Source organism: Dipodomys ordii, unplaced genomic scaffold, assembly GCF_000151885.1.
Source record: "Dipodomys ordii isolate 6190 unplaced genomic scaffold, Dord_2.0 Scaffold62, whole genome shotgun sequence".
Lineage (NCBI taxonomy): Eukaryota > Metazoa > Chordata > Mammalia > Rodentia > Heteromyidae > Dipodomys > Dipodomys ordii.
The window spans coordinates 4,475,453-4,487,484 of record NW_012267278.1 but is presented as its reverse complement, the minus strand read 5'-3'; the positions used below and the strand labels follow the sequence as shown (position 1 = coordinate 4,487,484).

The 12,032-nt window shown below is 44.4% G+C and overlaps 1 protein-coding gene across 1 annotated transcript in view; it reads right to left on the bottom strand.

Moving 5' to 3' along the window:
* The window catches only part of Prep (prolyl endopeptidase), a 166,123-nt gene that overhangs the window by 87,608 nt on the left and 66,483 nt on the right, over nt 1–12,032 (bottom strand). Inside the window, exon 3 of the mRNA XM_013022378.1 lies at nt 6,289–6,363. Coding sequence (XP_012877832.1) covers nt 6,289–6,363 — 75 coding nt within the window. The remainder of the gene's footprint in view (nt 1–6,288; nt 6,364–12,032) is intronic.

Genomic DNA, 12,032 nt, shown 5'->3' with positions numbered 1-12,032 from the left:
ATATCCAAGGCCAATATTTCTCACAGAAAAACTGTTGATCATTAAGGTTGGGGCTGAGGAACTGCCTGCTGGGAAAATGTTAGTGCTACCTACTTTCCTAAGCATTCATTAGTGGTTTAGAGCTGGATCTTTTGCATTGGAGTTTCCTTGATAGTAAGCACATAGGTCAGCAATCTCCACTCAGGATGCAGCTTAGCCTTAGCCTCCTTCTTTGCTACTATCTGACAGCTCAAAGATGAGATGACTTGGCCGTGTACCATCTCTGGTGCTCCCAAGCTAACATGCAAAGCCCATGCCAGCATTCACTCCTTAGGAAAGTGTACCTGCCCTGGTTAACCTAACACTTAGCACAGGAGGCACAAGAGAAACTGAGGACAGAAGTCAGAGGGGAGGGGAGGAGAAAGGGGAAGAAAAAAGGTAGGAGGCAAGGCAGGACAGACAAGAGGAGGAATGGAGGTAGAATACAACACAGAAGCCTGGGGGCTTTGAGGTAGCCATCCTCCACCCTCCTACTCTCCAATCCTCAATACCTTCTAAACAGGACAGAAATTGCCACTACAGGAAACAAACAGGTTCCCTGGGCTTCTACCAAATCCTTTCTCTGCTTGGCACAGAGCACCTAAGGGCAAGCACAAGTCCAGAGCTTGGCCAATCAAGGCTCTCTGGGCACATGGGGACTTGAATGAGGGCTGGATGACTGAAAGCCATGGATCCCATTGGCATGGTGGGTGAAGTGGGGTTTGTGCACTAGAGCCTGGGCATTACCTGCTTCCTGCCGGTGGCAAGGGTGGCCCTTGCCTTTCCCTCCTACCCCCAGAAGCTGCCTTCATATCCCTCTCACAAACTTAGCCCAAAAGGGTTTCTGCTTGCTTCTATCACAACCTTGTTGGAGAGCAGGCAGAATAGTACTTAGCAAGGAGGAGTGGCTTGCTACTTTAACTTCCTCATACCTTTAATTATCCCATGCAGAGATCAAAAGGAATTTATAATCTAAATACATAGCTTGAGCGAGAATTTATAAGTATGTTCACAAACTGTAATAAGGAGGTAATGAGACACTTGAGATATATGAAGTCTTGGAGATGGCAATAATACATGGTAAGATGTCTCCTTAAAACATTTCCTGTCTCCACTCCAGAAGAGTGACTAAAAGCAGTATTTCTCCATCCAAGTCCTTAACCTGAAGCATGAAGGAATGGGAGAAGGGTGGTTTACAGGCCTGCTTTGCTAGAGAAGGCTCACAATGTATTAACTAAAAAAGGATGCCATTGGCTGAGCACCGGTGGCTCATGCCTGTAATCCCAGATACTGAGGAGACTAAGATCTGAGGACTGTGGTTCGAAGCCCAGCCCAGGTAGGATGTTCATCTCTAATTAATTACCAAAAACAAAACAAAGTGGAGCTGTGACTCAGGTAGCAGAGTACTAGCCTTGGGCAAAAAAGCTCAGGGATAGCGTGGCAACCCTAAGTGAAAGGAAGGAAGGAAGGAAGGAAGGAAGGAAGGAAGGAAGAAGGGAGAGAGGGAGGGAGGGAAGGAGGGAGGGAAGAAAGAAAGAAAGAAAGGAAGGAAAGAGGGAGGGAGGGAAAGAAGTCATTAAGTAATCTTTGACACTATGACCCAGTTTAATCGTCAAGCTCTGAAACATTGAAACTACATTTACAACTCAGAGCTCCACTAAAAGGACAAGGCTGAGAATGTCCTTCCTTCCTTTCTTTCTCTCTCTTTCTTTCTTTCCGTTCTTTCTTTCTTTCTCTACAATTCAAAAGGAAACTTGGCCAAGTTTTATGGATGAAATAGAATCTTAAAGTTCAATGCTCTAGCCAGGTACTAGTGGCTCGGGCCTGTGTTGGGGCCTTGGCCCTAGTACCCTAGTACTGGCACCAAAATATTAAAAAAAAAAAAAAAGTTCAACATTCTAAGTAACTAGGGGTATAGAGACAGAACATCTGTGTCCCAATACAGTTACAGAAAGTGTGCAAATGGCACCATCTTCATTTACTTGCTGTATAAGCAAAACGAACTTATGTAACACGCTTTCCTTGAGTGTCATACACTTTGCAGCTACATGAATGAACTTTTTTTTTTTTCTGAACTGAAGTATGAAGTTTAGGCAGAGCTCTACCACTTGAGCCACACCTCCAGTCCTTTTTGCTTTTACTTATTTTTAATATAGGGTCTCACTTTTGGCTAGAGTTGGTCTTATACCATTCCTCTACCTCTAGCTCTCAAACAGCAGGAATTACAGATATGGACCTTCCAGACCTGGCTTGTTAGTTGGGATGATATCTTGATAACTCTTTATCTGAGTTGGCCAAAAAAAAAAATGGAATCCTTCTAATCTCTACTCCTGATTAGCTAGATTTCAAGCATGAGCTATTATATTCAAATTTTACTCTTCTCAGATAGAGAATATGAAACAAAGAACATGTAACTTCTTATGGTTACAGAAAAAGAAAAGGACAAGGGTTGCAAACTGTATCTTCTCACTTCTGGTCTCATCTGCAAATAATCCATTAATCCACATCAGAAACTCATAGGGTGATTCACAAAGACAATATTTCCAGTTTGTCTCAACATCTTCAAAGTATGCAGAAAGGTCAGAACAACCTTTTACAGCTTTGATTTCCAGTGTGCTTCAACTCCAACAGTAAGCTCTCATGGCTATGTGCTGGCTAACTAGCCCTCCACATCGTTGATATTCCTGGGAGCAGGCTTCCAGTTCACTGCTCTCCTCCAGCCTGACAGCACAGTGGCCTGGAAGGGAGAGGCAGTCACACATAGCTGCTCACCTAGCTCTCCACTACCTCCTCCACAGAGGGCTCTGGACCGAAGCTAGAGATGGCACTGGCTCCAGGAGACCCAGGCCAGATTCAAACCAAAAACTGAGCAGAACCTGTCACGTGCTGAGTTTTACTCCTTTTAGAATTAACCTTCAAGAACAAAGAGCAAAGACGCAAGCAAATAGAAAACTGATTTCTTCAGCATAGACAAGGACAGCAACCTGGAAAAGCAGGAGCTTATCTTCCTTAAGTTTTGAGCTCCACTAACCTCTCTGATGTGCCAAAATATCGACATAGAGCTAGGCGCTGGTGGCTCACTCCTGTAATCCTAGCTACTCAAGAGGCTGAGATCTGAAGACCGTGGTTCAAAGCCAGCCCAAGCAGGAAAGCCCGAGACTCTTATCTCCAAATCACCATAAAACCAGAAGTGGAGCTGCAGCTCAAGTGGGAGTGCTATCCTTAAGCATGAAAAGCTCAAGGACAATGCCTAGGCCCTGAGTTCAAGCCCCAGGACCAGCAGATACAGGTACAGGGCGCGCATGCACACGCGCACGCACACGCGCACGCACACACACACACACACGCGCGCGCGCGCACACACACACACGATTTTACATCCTTTAAGATATCAACCTTTCTTAAGGAAAGAAACATTGTTGAACAGGGGAAGAAGAAATGACATTACCAGGTTGCTCACTCACTTGGCAAGATTCAAGGACATCTGTTCTCTCATAGCCACTCACCAAAACATGTAATGGGGCTACCTTGTCACCCAGGAAGTGGGAAGATGGAAAAAGAGACACACAATGCCAAAGAAAGATCTATGGTGTAGCTTCCTTTGATCCTCTCTGATCAAAAGATAAAACTATCTTATTTTAGAAGGAGTCTACATGTATTTGTTTGGTTTTGGGTTTTTTTCTGATGTTGGTTAAGAGTTCCCTCAGAATTAAGAAAGGAAATATTTTCATTTTGCTAAGGGCAGCTCTCAAGAGAAAAAAATATAAAGTCAGGAGCTCTATGCAGTTCATAATCTACATCCAAACCCCAGAGTTTCAGTGAGATATACTTCAAGATAAGAATCCCTGAGAGGTGTAAATGCTTCCTTTCCCTATGTATAGCAACTTCAGCAACTTAGTAACAACTCCTGGAATACTTGGTGAGGAGGCTGAAGGCATTGGGAGGTCAGGTAAGATAGGAAGATAGAAGCTACAAGGACACTACTTTTATCTGGACCTTGGAGTTGCAAAATGAGATGTTAAGAGAAGAGTTTATCACTAACAGAAGGGAAGCTGAGGCTGCAATGTGGCTTAACTGACAGCTCATGGGTAAGGAGGTCAGTGAGTAAACACTGATTTCCTACTCCAGTGATCTGAGACGCTGCCGGGGTGCTGAATGCCATGGAGACAAACTCAACAGCCTGACAGTCATTGCAGGGCAGAGGCAGAATTCCAAGAGTCCCTTCTGGAGGATGCTCACACCTCCTTATGATACATGGATTTCTGGAAGTCCCTGGACTTGTTAAGTAGACCACCACTGATATCAAAAAAGAATAGCTTACAGAAGCACCTTGACTTATGTTGGTACTTGTATCCTGAGAAACCCAGCCTAAGTTTAAAGAGCAATAAGTGAAGACTACTTTTAATACATTTAACCTACATCTGAGCTGAGCAGAACCACACACTGTAGAATTCTGATCATGTGGCTGAGTAGGAGCTGTGGTCAGCTGTCATTAACAGCATTGCAGGAGTGTCCCACACCATACATGGCTAGCTCAGGGAAAAGGATAACATCCACCATTCAAAATTCCAACTATGCACTTGTTTTAACACTAAAAGTGTCATAAAAAGAAACACACACACACACCACAACCAAAACCAAAAAAACCTAAGCCATCCTGCGTCAGTGACTGTCTTTACGTGTTACTGGGACTATGAAGGGAAGAAGGTTGCAATTTCACAAAGGAGCATCAAACACTGGCTTAGATGAGAGACAGATGGTCCCTAATAATGTAAAATCTGAACAAGGCACACCACAGAGGCCAGGAAACCCAGTAAAAGGGAAAAAAAACAGTTGGAAAGAGCCAAAGGCAAAGTGTAAAGTATGGGAGTTGCTGGTTACCCAGAAGAAGTAAGTACACTTACCAAAGGGAAATTCAGGAAGGTAGTGTAAAAAACACAATCACATGCACATTAATGTGAGTGGAGGCAGCACAGAAGCTTGTGTTAGGGTACAGCCACACTCTTATTTCTATACTTTTACTTCTTCTAGTTCTAAAGGACAAGCTGAAAATGCTTGTGGGGCCTGGGGTGCTATCCTTTACATTTATTCCTCAAGGCGAGAGCTCTACCACTTGAGCTACAACTCCACTTCCAACTTAGGGTGGATGATTGGAGACAAGGATCTCATGGACTTTCCTGCTATGGCTAGCTTTGAACTGTGATCCTCAGATCTCAGCCTCCTGAGCTGCTAGGATTAATAGGTGTGAGTAATAACAGGTACTCAACTAGGAAGTTATTTTCTTCCCTGGTGCTTCCTGTCCACAAGTTTCACAGCTGTTTGTGAATCTTACTCCTAGGTTCCACCTCTCTGTCTCAGCACAGCCCAATACAGGATCATCAGGGTCACCTGTGGCTCAGAGGGGTCAAGCAAACAACAGTTAAACCTTCTCTCTGATGCTCCTCCCCTCATCAGCAGAGCCAGAATCTTCAATACTCCCAAAGACACTCATCTGATCTTTGCTTGGAATTTCTACTCATCCACCTCTGATTCAGCATGTCTTAGAATAAAAATTAAACCTAAGAGGAGACCTCTTACTGGAGGGTAATAAGTTGTAACAAACAAACAACAAAACTCATGCAGTAGACAGATGAGAGACTGTAGTCACAAAGAACAAGTGGATGTAAAAAGGCAATCAGGCCAGTCTGGGCCTGGCATTGAGGGAAAAAGGCACATACCATGGGATTTACTATAATAGGAGTGATCTGATTTGTCTTTACTGTCACCTTGGCCACCAACCACCATGCTCCAACTAAGTTCTTCCCCCAACTCGTCTCCTTGATAAGAAGGTGAGATCCCAATTCCACGAGCCAGGAGCATCTCAGGAAGGGAGGCTTTCTGGCAACTCTGAGTGGCTCTAGGAATCTGAATCCAGCTTTCTAGGGAAGAGCAGGATGTAGTAACATAGTGGAGAAGGCCCACAAGATACAAAGGAGCTGGGTCACTACTAGCCTGGAAAACTAACAACCCACAGAGCATTTGACCAGTTTTCCTTTTCAAATGAGAAATGTATCCTCAGATTTTAAAGATGCTCAGATTTCTGGAATGGTGTCCATATTGGAAATGGTACATGTGTTCTTATATATAGGATGGTTGGAGTTGGTACCAACTGGTATCCATACCATCCCATTGCAGAAAACATAGGACAATACCAGGAAGGAAAAACTAGTTAGTGACATCTAGAGTTTGGTGCTGGGTACTAAGGTCATTTTAATTATGTGCCAAAATTACCTTTGTCTGTTCACTGTCTGGGTCTTCAAGCCAAGCATAGGGGTCACAAATCTTATGTCCATGATAATCTTGTACCTGCAAAAGACAAAAATCACATGTTGAGTAATTAGAGACTACACTCAAATTAAAACTTCTGTTTTCTGAATGTAGTGAAGAGGAAAGGGACCTCATTACTAATTGGCTCACTGGCAATATTGCCCAAATTACTACATGAACCAAATGTGGCAGGTTCTCAAAAGGTATCAAGCCACTCCTTATAAAAGATTGTTTTAGCTACAGAGCAAAGAAATATGAAAGGTCTGAATGGGAAATGGCTCAGTCTGTACAACACAAAACAAAGGCCCACCGGCTGTGCTAAAGAAACTTGAAAATGTGCTATCAGGGGCAAAGCACAGAAGGAGACAATGTCGTCAGCACAAGAGGACAGTCTGGAGGGCAGCTACCAATATGTGTGCATGTTCATGTGCTTGTTGCCCATGATGACAAAGTCTCCAGACAAAGTTTGCTTTTGTTGGTGGTGGTTTTGTTTTTTTGTGTGTGTGTACCAGTACTGGGGCTTGAACTCAGGGCCAGAAGGCTCTCTCGCCCTTAAGCTTTTTCACTCAAGGCTGGTGCTCTACCACTTGGGGCACACCCCTAGTTCCAATTGAAGACTCTCACCATCTTTTCTGCCCATGCTGGCTTTGAACTGCAATCCTCAGACCTCAACTTCCTGAATAGCTAGCTAGATTACAGGCATACGCCACCAGCACCTGGCTTCATTTTGCTTTTAGGTCTAAACTGCCAAAACCAAGTTATTACTATATGGTAAATCATGATTCTGACTCACAGGAATGAACCCATTCCTAAACAAAAGCTCTTCTTCTCTTTGTACTATTTGAAATGCCTTTCTCCACTGTTTATGAGAATAAAGCACAAAACCCTCACCTGTTAGGACTACCTTAGCAGAAGAAATAAAATGGTGTTGTGTCAGCAGAGCCTGGCTGAGGAAAACTCTCTGAAACACCCACTGGGGAAACTTGACAGTACAAATCCCCAGGGACCAGTGGAGGGACTAGGAAGGAACAAGTGGACCAGTTTATCATCATTCTCCAGAAAAAAAAGTCATTAGAAAGACTTCAACCTCATGGAGTCGAGATCACTCCAATCAACCGAGACTATGTCTCTCCAATCAAGTCTCAATGACCCTAACATTCTGGCTTAGGCTTATACCAGGCTACAGGGACAAATGACTTTTTAATCTGTCTCCTACTTTTATTCTGTGTGTCTGAATGTGTATGCATTCTATTCCCCCTGTACTGGGGCTAGAATGCAAGGCCTTGTGCGATGGCTGATCCACCTCTCTCCAAAAGCTGGCACTCTACCATTCGAGCCACAGCTCTACCTGCAGCTTTTTGCTGGTTAACTGGAGATGTCTCTCGGATTATGTGCCCTGGCTAGCTTAGAACCAAGATCATTAGATCTCAGCCTTTTGAGTAATTAGGATTATAGGCGCAAGCCATCCCTGTCTGGATTAGCTTTATTCTAAAGTAGCAGAAATTAAAGAGCTACTCCCTGAGGAAAACAAACTCTCCTGGAAAAGCAGTATCTGAATGTTGTTCCTGGAGCTACACAAAGTTCCAGCGTGATCCCTGCCAAGTGAGACCATCTCTCTGGCCTACAACACCTGGCTTTCTGCAGGTGTCCTCTGACGCCACATGAGAAAACTCACAAAAATATAGAGCTCTGGGAGATGCAAACCTCTGAATCTATTCTCAAATGATTGACCAACAGGAGCAAGGGCTATACAATCAGACTAACCTTTTTGGTTTTGTTTAAAAAAAAAAAATCACCAATTTTCAATCTTGTCTCTTGTCAGTTTCAGTTGATTATTGCTAAATGAAAACTTTTTAATCTTTCCTTCTCATCTGCAAGTCTTTTATACTTTACATACCTGGAAATGGCCAGCAAATAGCCTAAAATAACAACGTTCATCTTGTCAATATGGAAATCAGAATAATTTAACTCTGTAAAGGATCTTCCAATCTACCATTTTGGGAATGCTGGCAGCCCAGGATCATCTACACTCAAAGCCAGATTTGGGATTAAAACAATCAGCTAAACTGGACACTGAGGATCATGCCTGTAATCCTAGCTACTCAGGAAGCTGAGATCTGAGGATTGTAGTTCAAAGCTAGCGTGGGCAGGAAAGTCCGTGAGACTCTTATCTCCAATAAACTACAAAGAAAGAGACAGAAGTGGTGTTGTGGCTATTGTGGTAGAGCACTAGCCTTGAGCACAAGGAGGCTAATGGACAGCACCCAGGTCCTGAGTTCAAGCTCCAGGATTGGTAAACAATACAAACAAACAACAACAACCAGCCAACCTCACACAGACCAGGCACTTTTTTCAGGCATACTAGAAATCTAATTTTCTTTTTACTAGAATTCACAATAAAGCTAAGTGACGGTGCTGCCAAAGTGATGAGTATTCTAATATTCACCACCTGGTAAGAAGGTTGTTGATGCTGTTTTACAGATTACAAAACCCAATTTTAAGAAAGGCAAAGGTCAATGGATTTACTATTTACACAGAGCTAACTGTGAGTTAAATATTATGCCATAAATTTCATTCACATTAACTCATCTGATTCTCGCTGTGAAGTTATTGACTCATTTTTCCAGATGAGGAAACCAAAGCTGGAGATAGCTAAAAGCAATTGTCTAGGGTCTGAGGGTTAGTAAGTGCTGGGATTTAACCCACCTGTGGCTCATCCCAAGGCCTGTGGATCCAATTTTGTGCTAAGTCACTCAGCTAATGAACCTGGCCAAGTGTTCATGCCATGGTAGGTATGTGGCTGGATTCTGACTCAGAACCCAATGCAGCAAGCACCAAGCTTGCTCCTGAATGATTTTTTCTACTAAGGAAATACCTCTGTCATCTGAAGTTGTACACAGTCATCTAAAGCAGACGCACATCAGTTACTAAAAAGATGTTTAACTAAAACAGGGAAGAGGCTCCCTAGAGCACTAGGCAGCTAATCTCAGAAGCCACAGCCCATGCTGTCCTCATCAATTTTGGTATTTCCAGGTGCATATGCTATTGATGGAGTAGTCTTATAGCCATGACACTGGAATCCAAATTACACAGTACCTAATTCCTCCACTTGACCTAATTCCTCCATCTGAAGAATTAAGTTTGCAAACCATTCCTCACATCCCCCCAGGAGGCTTTAAAAGAAAGCCTGTACTACTTTATCCTGTTCCACAGTTTGCTTCTACCCTAGTACCCACTGCCTTAGCATAAAGTCAGATGCACACAGCAGGTGAGGCCATCAAACCTGGCTCCCCACTCCTCAGCCCTATCCAAGCTTATCCATCCACAGATGGTGTGATCGCTAAGTCCTTCCCGCCATCCTACAAACATACACAATTTCTATTTGTCTAGCCCTGCAAAACTATGGCTATACTTTCGTCTCAGGGTCATGAATATCTTTTCTCCCTTATCCTGTTAGACATCTCCCCATGATGAAAGTTAGCTGCAACCTTTCCTGTATCCTCCTCTTACCCAACACTCTTTGCCAGGTTGTGAGCTCCTTGTAACAGGCCTGAACAACACTGATGGAGAATGGTGAATGACAGAGCACAGGAAGAGCCATAGTTTCCAAATTTCTAGTCAAGAAAGCAGAAATCCACCAAACGGGTATCATGCTCCAACTGCACATTCTACAGGAGATTGCTGAGCATGCAGCTGAAAGATGCTCAAGGGAGAGTCTGATCTACAACCATCTCCAGCATATGCTGGTGAGAAACCCATCCTCCAAATCAAAGGCTACAATTTAAGCAAATGAATAAGTGATGCCCAGGGCTTAGTAAGTACACTGTGGGAGCCAGAGAGGAGGATCTAGACCAAACCAGAGCTATACTCCCTCAACAACCAGGCTTAAGGTTATCACAAGTAGTTCCCAGACAAGAACGAAGGGGGAGGGGGGAGGGGGAGGCGCAATATGTACCATATATGCTTGCTTGTAATATTTTAGATGTCTTTATAAAACACCTACTTAACTCATGGGGAACACACAAATAAACTACAAGATTTAGGTATCCAGAGTGGAGAGAAACTATGAAATAACTCCCAAAAACACACACACACACATACATACACACACACAGTCTGAAATTGTTTTTATATTTTTATTTATTAAAAAAAAAAAGATGGTGCTGGTGGCACCATCCTAGCTACTCAGGAGGCTTCAAGGTTCAAGGCCAGCTTGGGCAGAAAAGTCCATGAGACTCCGTCTCCAAAATAACTAGCAAAAAGATGGTCTAGAGGTGTGGCTCAGATTGCCTATCTAGCAATCTTTGAAGCTAAGCAAGTCTGAAGCCCTGAATTCAAACCGGATTATAAATATAAACCTAAAAACAATTAAAAACAAAACAAAACAAAACTCCAAGATCCTCGAGATCTTGGAGAAGCAGAGCCAAGACCGTTTCAGGTTTTCCCATCTGGCCCACACAGCAAGGCTGCCATGAAAATGAATGACAAGTCTTCGTATAGAAACAAATCAGCCCTACGGTCAGCATGAATAGACCATCTATGAGAAAAAAGGACCAATAACAGCTAAAAGATCTCCCCAAAGTCACTAGCTCTGAGTAACCAAACCAGAACTAGTATTCAAGGTCTCACTGAACAGCAGGGTCACTCTAGTCTCCCACACAAAGGGAGCGACTCTTCCACCTCAGCAAGAGAGCTTCCTAGGCTGTTTGGGGGGTTGAATTTAATAAGGAAGAAACTGAATAATCTGACAAATATGGTTACCAGAGGTCAATGGGCGAAAGAAACCATGAATGCATTACAGGCACTAGGAAATCTTCACTTAAAACACCTCTAACCTTTTACCCCCAGGTGAGAAGCATCTCAAGAGTGTGCAGGGATACTGGCCCTAAATTGGGTCAAAGGAAACAGGAAACATACTGCAACTACATTATGCAAAAATACTTGTACTGTGATTCCATTTTAAGTAATCTGGTTAATTTTGGCTACTAGTACAGGAATCATGACCATAACATTTGGACTGGATCCAGCTCTTAAAATGCCAACCACAGAGAGAGGGAGAAGGAGGAGAGAGAGAGACTGAGTGTATTTGCTCAGAACTTCACTGACTGGGTCTGAGTAGCTATCCTGAGTTCCTCCAACAGCTTAGGTGGTTAACTCCTGCTAGGCAAAACCTACTCCGCACAAGGCCACGCATCCAGTCCCTCTCCCGGCCTCTCTCAGCCCGCCAAGCCCCCTCAAGGTGGACACAGCGAACCCCTTCCCCACGACTTAAGTCTCGAACTCCGCCACCCCCACCGTGCCCTCTCCCCCCTCCCCGCCCCCAGCAGCCACGGCCCAGCAGCAGCAGCAGCAGCAGCGCGGCCCACCGCAGGGCCGGCTTCACCCCGAATGAATGAACTCTCTCCTGCACTTCCAGATGCTGAAGTTTCCAAAGTTTCCCCTCTGCGTGTGGAATCGCACTCGATTTCCCACGTACACCCCACCCGCGTGCACTTTCTCCTCCCACCATATTTAAGGGAAGAGGCTTCACCCGTTTAAAATAAAAAGCAGCCGAGCCACCGGGGGTCTCCCAGCCCGCCACGGCGCCCCCCGGACCCCACGGATCAGAGGAAGGACCCCGCAACTCCGACTGCGCCCGCACGCGGACCGTGACCTCCAAGCCGGGTCCCCCCCACCCCCGCCTCCGCGCCCCCCCCCGGCCCGTTCCT